This window comes from Ipomoea triloba, chromosome 7 (assembly GCF_003576645.1).
Source record: "Ipomoea triloba cultivar NCNSP0323 chromosome 7, ASM357664v1".
NCBI lineage: Eukaryota > Viridiplantae > Streptophyta > Magnoliopsida > Solanales > Convolvulaceae > Ipomoea > Ipomoea triloba.
In genome coordinates, this window is record NC_044922.1 from 24,802,665 (window position 1) to 24,812,713 (window position 10,049).

The window sequence follows — 10,049 nt, forward strand, 5'->3', positions numbered from 1 at the left end:
CACAAAAAAGTTTACATAAAAAGTAGAAGAGTTAGGTTTTGTGGGTTTAATGGAAATTGGTGAACATATACACACCCAATGAGTCAATGACAATGAGCCGTTGGGAAAGTGTACCCAGTGAGCCGTTGTAAAAGCGCAGTGAAAGTGCAGTGGCAAATTGGATATTAATTACATTGGGAGGGGCAGTGTAGTCACGCTACCAACAGTGAAACGGACAAAATTTGAATTGAATTTCACATCTTAAAAACCCAACTCCACATGCTCGGATCCTTTCCTTTCAAATCGCTCCACACAATCTCTGTGTTCAACGGATTTCCTAGAGAGAGAAAGAGAAGTGAGAGAGAGCGGGGGAGGAGGAGGATGACGGGGATGGTAATGGTGACGAGAGGCGGCGGTTGCGGCGGCGGCGGCGGCAACGGCGGCGTTGTGAGTGGTCGGAGCTCACACGGTGGCTCCGACGAGCAAAACCAGCAGCAGCTCTCGCTGTTGGATTTTCTCCTGGCGGCGCTGAGGAAGTCGATGGTGTCGTGCCGGGTGCACCGGCACGAAGAGGTGATGTCCACCGTTCATGCCATGGAGATCGGGTGGCCCACGAACGTCCAGCACATCACCCACGTCACTTTCGACCGCTTTCATGGCTTTCTGGGCCTTCCTGTTGAGTTCGAAGTTGAAATCCCCTGTAGAGTTCCCAGTGCAAGGTTTGTCAACAAACCTTATCCTCACCATATATTTAATTTTTTTAATCCCCTAATTTCAAATTTTTCTGCTCATGTCTCTTTCCTTTTCCTGCAAATCCGCCGCTATCTGTCTCCGTTTTAGTCTTAGATCTGACGTCCACCACACATAATTCTGCTTAAGTTGAAATTTTGGTAAAATTCAACCTAATTTAGGTATATTGGTAGGGTGATTGATTCTTAAAAAGGTAAATATTCTCTCTCACTAATTGATCGGAAGAAATTTTCGGAGGATAATTGTAAAGTTATAAAGTGAACTTTTAAGTCCAGAGAAGTCAGAATCTTCAACAGTTAAAGACATGTGTGTCTTCATGTATCTCCATTTAGATGCCATTAGAGAAACTAATAAGGTAGTAATAGTATTTATTATCCTCTGAGACAGGCTAAAACTTTTTGATGTAAAGATTTACCTAAATAAAACTGCAAGAGTATTTTAGATTCTTAGAACTACTTGCACTGATGAGGTTATGTCTTACCTTACCATAAGTCCAACCAGGTGAGAATTTTTTCATGAATTCTCCTTTTGGGACAAAGCCCGAAATGGTTGGTTTTCTGTCATAATCCAAAATCTAACCACCCAAAAGAAAGTTGTATTCTTTACTCAGTTGTATTAATGGCTAAGATGACAACCTTTGCTGCATTGAAGTAGTTCAGTTGGTTGGGAGTCAATGCAAGTGTGCACTGCACCTGCTTCCCTTCATTTCAATAAAGTGGTGGGGAAGGTAGTTTCCCTATCTTCCATATAATAATACAACTGTAAAGACTAAAGTGTTATGAATTTTAGGACTTTAGTCTTTATATTTGGCAGTGATGGGTAATCAATCCTACAGTACTTTGCATGTGCGGCCTGGGTACTCTTACTATATTTGTAGCATGGAACTGTGTCTGAAGAAAATCAAAATCAATGTCTCTATAATTATCAATTGAATTTAATTAAAAATTAACATTTGGTGTTCTAAATCTCCTAGAAGTTATATTAAGTACTTTCTATAAACACCTATTGGTGTATATTAACAAAAATGGCTTCCAAATTTTGTTTTATTTATTTTTAATGTTTTTATAAATGTCATTGTTTATTTCAAATTCATTTTAATGTGTGTGTATAGATATAACATGTATACTATACATTATAATATACTATATTTTTTTGTTTCTTTATACATTAATGGTTTTATGGATAATTTATAGTTTCAAATGATTTGAAATGTCTAATGCCCAAGTAAATACCAGTTGATTTTTGAAAAAAAAAAAAGAAAAAATGAAAAACAAAAATTAATTTTTCCATTTCTATATTTGCATACTTGATATATATAATTTTATGATTAAAAAAATGTGAGATTTTTTTTTTCCAAAAAAATAGTGTTCTGATAGAATAGCGGATCATCAAGATATATACCATGGTGAACTTGTTTCTTTTAAATTAATAGAAGATTTTGTTTTTTGGCAATAGGTTGTTTAGACAACCCCAGTTGGGGTAACCAAATTAAATAAATAATTCTAAATGAAACATATATATTTTTCTAATACTAAATACCATAATACTGTTTTCTTATACAACTTAATTATGGTATTTGAAAGAAGAAAAAGAAATAATAAAGGGTGCTTGCAAAATAATCACAGAAGAATATAATTATTTACATATTTTGCATTATTTTAGTTTTATGGATTATAAATTGAAATGAAAGAATTATAATCCTATCATGCCTGGGCACCACTAATGATTTTTTAGTTTAGTCATGAAGTATGTAGAACTAGACTTAAAAAGTACCACTTTGCTACCCTCTGAATAAGACACCAAGGTAAACTTCCCAGTCTAGAATGGCTTTAGGGGTAACTGATACAAGTCAATGCTTACTTCTCAAATAACAGCCCTTCTACACTACTTTTCATATTCTTGATTCTTGAGCTTCTGAAAATTTTGCTCTTGGAATTTATTTGTACTTAAAGCTGACTGCAAAAGTATAAATAGATTTGTTAATATTAAGTAAATTATTAAATTGCGTTTATGTCCTGTTAATGAACTTCAGCGTAACAGTATCTTTGTTGATCGTGCTAATCTTTTTGCACATAATATTGCAGCGTGAGTGTCTTTGGTGTCTCAGCAGAATCAATGCAGTGCTCATATGATACCAGGGGCAATAGTGTCCCGACCATTCTCTTGTTGATGCAAGAACGTTTGTATACGCAAGATGGTCTGAAGGTAAGCGGAATGTTTGTATAATCTTCATTAGAATTGAAAGTATTTTTCTTAAAATATATATTGCATAGGAGTACTTGTAGAACAGAAAGTAGAATGTGAAAGATTACTCATACAAACTTCCTGGATGAATTGTATAGGCAGAAGGCATTTTCAGAATAAACCCGGAGAATAGCCAGGAGGAGCATGTAAGGGACCAACTAAATAGAGGCATTGTGCCAGTTGACATTGATGTACATTGTTTAGCGGGTCTTATCAAAGCCTGGTTTCGTGAGCTCCCATCAGGTGTGCTAGATGGACTTTCTCCTGAGCAGGTTTTGCAATGCAATACGGAGGAGCAGTTTGTTGAGCTAGTGAAACAATTAAAACCAACTGAAACTGCATTGCTCAATTGGGCAATTGATCTAATGGCTGACGTAGTTGAGCAAGAGGAATTCAACAAAATGAATGCCCGAAATATCGCTATGGTTTTTGCTCCAAATATGACTCAGGTATGTTGGTGAATGATTCCATTGTTTATAAATTTGAAACTTGTGTACGTTATGGTGTTGACAATTGACTTCTTGTTGTGGCCAGATGTCTGATCCACTGACCGCCTTAATGCACGCTGTCCAAGTGATGAATTTGCTGAAGACCATGATAACAAAAACCCTGCGAGAGCGTGTGGAGGCATCGGGAGGATACTCGCCCATGTCATCTCATTCATCTGATGGGGGGCAAACTGATCAGGACTGTGACACGCAACAAGAAGTCGAGAGTAGCTGTGGATCAGCAGGACCAGCATCAGACGACGATGAGCAACCTCACTATGGCTACAGCAGCGAAGACCGAGACGAAGTTGAGTCATTGAGCGAGATAGAAGACTGCTTCTTGCGACAATTGGACGAGAATGAGAGCGCAAAGAATGGATTCCGGAAACAGCTCGAAGGAATCTTGTGCAGAGATCTTGTTAGTCCCAGCAATGGCCCAACCTTGATGATTTGCAACTCTTCTTTTTCGTTTTCTGATAGTAAAGTGGGGAGTTCCGGTTTGAGCACAAGTGACGGGGAGGAGGACTCACGAGCAAGTTCCGTGGCACTGGGGCCTAAGGTTGATGTGCACAGATTACCCGAAGTCTGTAGAAGCTCTAACGAAGACAACACGATAGAATCTACTGGTGCAGTACAGCCAGAGTGCTCCTAATGTAACTGTGTGATCACTAGTATTTAGGATTTTTTTTACCCCTCTACCATTCACAAATATACTGTTGGTAGTGAACTAACGGTTGATATTGTAAATTGGCTGGCATGACCTGCTTTGCTTGTGATTGATCATCTGATGGTGCATAGGGTTCAGTTTAGGGCTGAACTTGTATGTGTAATGTGTTAGTTATTCTTCATTTTCAGTTTAGGGCTGAACTTGTATGTGTTAGCTAATCATCATTTTGAGTAACAAAGGATTTCTATGCTCAAACTGAATATCTTTGATTTATAGCCAATTAAATTTGAACCAGATCTTTGATATATTAGTTTTTTGTTTTTTATTTTTATTTTTTTTATTTTAAATTTTTGGGTTCAACATAATGAGGAGGTTTATAATACCACATCCCCCGAGTATGCTGGTTTTGCCACCTATAGTCTTAAACTTTAAAATTGACCATCGGTGTCCTCTGAGTTTCAAAATGTTACCACCTATAGCATGAAAGGACATTTGTTTGCCCCTCCATTTACACGATGTTAACTGAGCAAATTAATGGTTGGATCACGATTGGTAACATTTTGAAATTCGAAAGACCATGATTGGTAACATTTTGAAACTCAGAGGACCACAAATGATCAATTTTAAAGTTTAGGACTATAGTGGTAACATTTTGAAACTCGGAAGACCACAGATGATTAATTTTAAATTTTATGACTATAGGTGGCAAAATCAACATACTCGAAGGACCACAAGTGATATTAACTCTTTATTGGAAAATCGTCAAATAGACCTTCAAACTTTAACTGAAAAATCAATTAGCCCCCTCAATTTTTTAAAGGTACAATTACACCCATCAACAATTCATTTTAATGCAATGAAGCCCAAAAACCGATTAATGACTTGTTATCACAGGTCATTAGGGATCCGCCCACCCTCCGGTCAATTTTCAGGCAAAAAAGTGACCGGTGAACGGTCGCCAGTCACGAAGAAGGCGACCTCCGCCATATTATGATCATAATTTAGTATTTCATCCTAATTAACCCTACAAATATAACAAAATTTTCAATATGCTAAATTCCGCCATATTACGCAGAGTTAACTACAAGCTTTTTATTTTTTTGGTAAGTTCACCGGGTCTTTCTCCATCCGTTTAACGGTCAGGGAAACGGTTCGGGTTCACCCGCGTTCGCTTCGGGAGGCATGAGAGCTGATCCAGGGGAAATCATTACTTGTGGGAATCAAACTCAAGTTCTCCCAAAATTCTTCCCCACAAAGAGATCTCACTTGTCACTTGAGCTACCCCATTAAAGCCTAATCAAACAAATTAAACAAAACAATGATAGACAATCCTTAGGTATACTCCCAGGAAAGTTGGTTAGTGCTAAGACTCCATTAAAAACCAACTCCTTAAACAGAGTAGCGTCGCAGTGGATTAGTAGCAACAAGGCTTTTAAGCCAAGGCCAGAGAACTAGTATTCCCCAATCGTTTGGTTGATCCTATGGATAAGGCTTTAAATAGGGTAATATGTGCTTTAAGATCTTTTCAAAGAAGCACGAATGGAGTAATAACTGAAGAGTAAGAATATGCGTAATCAAGGCACTAATTCACCTAAAAAGCACTAAATCATGCATAATAGGCATTTAATTCAGACTAGGCTCTAAATTCAGTCTTAATGAACATGTTTTTCTAAAGGCATGATTATAACAGTTAAATAATTATTGCAATAAAGAAATATATATAGCATGCTCAGATTATGCATATTACTAACTCATGCTCCACAATTAATTATTTAAATTGCAACACTTGATACAATTTCAACTGAAAATTTAATATTAAAATTAAAATTCAAACAAATTTAAAACTTAATAATTCGTTCAAAATTGAATAATAATTTTAATATTGACTTTAGGCAAAATTCAATTGGATAAATTAATATAAGAAGTCAAATATGATGAAGATTATAAAAAAGAAAAACGTAAGCAAGCCCAAACCAAAGTAGGCCCATAATTTTTCTTAATAAAAGGCCCAGGTCTAGCCGAATTTGGCCAGACCCGACCCAATAACTTAAGCTTCATCATCTTCTTCATTCTCGCCCTAGCAGCAGCCATGGATGGACGTGCAGCAGCTCAGCGAGGGAGAAACCATGGTCGGCGGCGTCAACTGAAGGGAGGGAAGACAGCAGTGACGTCACCGGAAAACCAGCTTCGCCACCGCCGCCTAGCCTCAATGCACCGCCTTCCGTCAGCAGTTGCGACGTGAACCAGCCACCGCCATCCTGCCTGCAACCGCGACGTAAACTAGTCGTGCCAACGTTGCCGTCGCATGCCAGCTTTTTCCCATCGTCTTCCTCCATCTCTTAAGACTGCCGGCGAACAAAAATCCGGCGTGAAGGCAGTGCGAAGATAAACGGCGTAGCAGTAGGAAGAATCCAATTGAAAATATTTTTCAGCAGCCCAACTCATCCAATTGCAAAAAAATATTCAAATATGTATCTCAATTATACAATGTATACAACATGCATATTCAAATATTATATATATGCAATTAAAAGAACCAGACATAGATTATACAGGCCCTGATACCACATGGTAACATAATATACGATAATAAGGATCGTACTAACCTCCAGCCATAACTCTGAATCAATGAAGGTTGAATGATCTGGACTGCTGCCGAGTTTACGTAAGTATTTTATCTCTCATTTCTACTCAGCTCTCTCTAGATGTGTATGCGGAATGTAGTGTGAGCAGTAAGAGGACTTGTAGCCTTATATAACCACGAGCTATTATTATGGTTGTTCTATATCAATAGGACAATATGTCTCCTAAACCCTAACCAGACTTCTAATCATAAACGAAGTCTAGCTATTAGATTATTAGTGTTGCACTACATATCAAACATTTAATATTATCATAACTTATCATAATCCTAATGTTATCTAAAAATATAATAAGTCCCAATTAAAATTATATCCTTGATTGTCCCTCTTTTTGGATGCTAATAAATGTGTACATTTTTACTTGAGATGTTGTACACTTCAATGTTATTCGACAAAATTGTCCTTACTACATTCTTGTTATACAAAACTACTCTTACACCGTTATAACACCGTTACTTTTAACTCCATCATTATTACCATACACCTATATCTATCATATCTTTTTCCTATTCTTTAATTGTTATTTTATTAAAATTATTATATAATTAATTTAATGGTTGATTATATTTTAATTAAATTTCTATGAATGTAAATCATATATTTGTGTATAAAATACATATATTATTTGTGTATATATAATTTGAATTATACATTTTAATCATTTATATTAATTAATATTTTAATATTGGGCATAAGTTTTCGCGCATCGCGCGTAAAAAATACTAGTAATAATAATAATAGGAAAACGTTACAGTAACTACGTACGAAATGTCACTATTATATTAATTATGTAATTATGTAATTAAGAAAGGATTTATTAATTGGAAATTGCAGAAGTTGTAGAAATAGCATAATGTGAAGTGTGGGGAAGGGAGTGATTAATAAGTGGAATTAAATTATGAGTTTTATTAGTGCCCCAATTGCACTCTTCAAAATCCCCACCATTCCATATTTCCATCATTATTATTTATTAATAATCAATAAATCAAATGTTAGTTGGTTGGTTGAAGCACATGCGCCTTAACCTCAGAAATATAATGGGTTTGGTAACTCTTAATGCCTTCAATCCTTACATGATTCTTAACCCACGTTTGCAGTGACATTGATTCTCTATGGCATGCATTCCCTTTGCACATTCTTATCAAACAATATAATTACATGGCAAAAACTGGTGTGAGACCGCCTCGCCGTTAGACGGGTCTGGTCAAAATGAAAATGTAATACTTATACGCACAAATGTTATACTTATATGCTCAAATGTAATACTAATTAAGAATAAAAAATTTTATCACTTGGATAAATGTAATACTTTTAAGGGAAAATATAATACTTTTACATTTTGATTTAAAAGTATACATTTTGTCACTTTGTGAGTTGTTCATTTACTGAGTTTAATGTAGGGCGGATGGGTGTGGTTGTATATTTTGGCTTGAGTAAATGTTTAGTTTGGTGGCCTTTGTTTTGTAATGGTATATGCCCATGTGGTGTGTTTCTTATGCAACACTGTAATTGATTTTGTGCAACGCCAAAAAGTATTGGTGCATTCACATACATCAATGAATGCTTTCAAAACATTGCATGTTTCATTTTGAAGCAATTGTGGCACTGTCCAATCACATATATCATTGTTCACTTTTGTTGCGCTACATTCGTTTGTGCAATGCATACGGAGTATATGTTGATTGAACAAGATTAAGTATACTAGTGCACAACACAACTCATTGCAATTCAAAACATTCCTAAAACAGTTATGAATTTGTTTAAATGGGGAGCCAGACCCCCCCTCTCTCTCTATGGGCTTGTTTGGTTATCAGCGGTTGGAATTTAGCGGTAGCGGATTGTGTTAGCGGTTATCAAATAGCGGATTGTATTAGCGGGTTTGACTAGTGAATTGTATTAGCGGTTTGTAAAAGATGTTTGGTAAAATTAGTTGTTTAGATTAGCGGTTGACATGTAAAATGACCAAAATGGTATATATATATATATATATATATATATATATATATACACACACATACATAAATATAATAACAATAATAATAATAATAACAACAATAATAATAATAATGTTAAAAAAAAAAGAAAAAAAAAAGAGGGGGGCGGGCCTCTAAGGCTCCCCTTTTGTAATTTTTTTCCCCTCACTTATCCCACCGATGGAAGGGAGAGGCTCCTTTTCTTTACAACAATGTTTGCCCAGCGGCCGTTGCCGCTGGGCAAACTAAAAGTTAATTTTTTTTTTATAATTTATAATTATAAGGGCATTTTGGGGAAAGAAAATATTTCCCCAAAATGCTATTGCAAAACGCTGCTACTTGCAGCGTTTTGCAACTTGGCGGTTTGGAGCGAAATCGCTGCTCCAAACCGCCATTAACCAAACAGCTTTTCAGCGTTTTGACTTCAGTGTCAAAACGCTGAAAATTGGCGGATCCGCCAATAACCAAACATACCCTATGTATATATGGGTATATCAAATAAAAGCTACAACTTCCATCAGAATATGTAAACTATCTATTGTGCATCTTGTCGGTTGTTATCTCATGGACCCGGGTCCACCTTGCAAGGTGGACCCAGGTTCATATACATAATTTTAGAACTCTATATTCACAATTTTAGAACTCTATATTCACAATTACAGAGCTATATATTCAAAATTTCATAACTCTATATTTAACAGTATAACACAAATTGTGAATCTATATAACAAAATTGTGAATATTGAGTAATGTAATTTTGTATATTGAGATCTAAAATTGTGAATATAGAGTTCTAAAATTGTAAACAGAATTCTAAAATTGTGAACATGGACCCGAGTAGGTGGACCCAGGTCCATTGCATAATTTGCCATCTTTGTAATGTCTAATTGTGCATTTGTAAATAAATGATTGTTCATCCCGGAAACACCCATTTCTGTAATTATTTTTGTAATTACGATTGTGTATCTTGTAATTGTTGATTGTGCAGTTCGTATGAGAGTAGTGGTTCTCATTTGATCTTGAAAATATCTAACAGATCATAAGTACTTATTTTTTAAATACAGTGACATTTTTGTAAATAACTTAAACTTTGAAGTATAAGTAACATAGACAAGTGTGGAAGTAAAATCTATCATCATCCTTCTATATATTAAAGCCATAACTCTTTGGCCAATCAAATCATTGTATTTCCCGCCTAGACAAAGTGACGTCGTTTGGAGTGATGTAAAAGTCCAAAACAATTTGCATTCACATGTCTGACGTGCTTAATATTTTAACTTGCATTCACTGTATAACGTATATTTAA

The 10,049-nt window shown here is 35.7% G+C and overlaps 1 protein-coding gene across 1 annotated transcript; it reads left to right on the plus strand.

Annotated features, from left to right (window-relative positions):
- Nucleotides 1-297: 297 nt before the first annotated feature.
- On the plus strand, nt 298-4,422 carry LOC116026064 (rho GTPase-activating protein 2). The gene is made up of 4 exons (XM_031267508.1): nt 298-698; nt 2,814-2,934; nt 3,072-3,422; nt 3,508-4,422. The coding sequence occupies exons 1-4, from the start codon at nt 361-363 to the stop codon at nt 4,111-4,113; spliced, it is 1,416 nt and encodes a 471-aa protein (XP_031123368.1). The 5' UTR covers nt 298-360; the 3' UTR covers nt 4,114-4,422.
- The last annotated feature ends 5,627 nt before the right edge of the window (nt 4,423-10,049 follow it).

Bases quoted from the DNA above. Each gene is read 5' to 3' on its own strand.
- LOC116026064 (XM_031267508.1), top strand. From the start codon at position 361: ATGACGGGGATGGTAATGGTGACGAGAGGCGGCGGTTGCGGCGGCGGC. The intron at 2,935-3,071 runs GTAAGCGGAATG...TGAATTGTATAG, and splicing joins ATACGCAAGATGGTCTGAAG to GCAGAAGGCATTTTCAGAAT. The intron at 3,423-3,507 runs GTATGTTGGTGA...TGTTGTGGCCAG, and splicing joins TTGCTCCAAATATGACTCAG to ATGTCTGATCCACTGACCGC.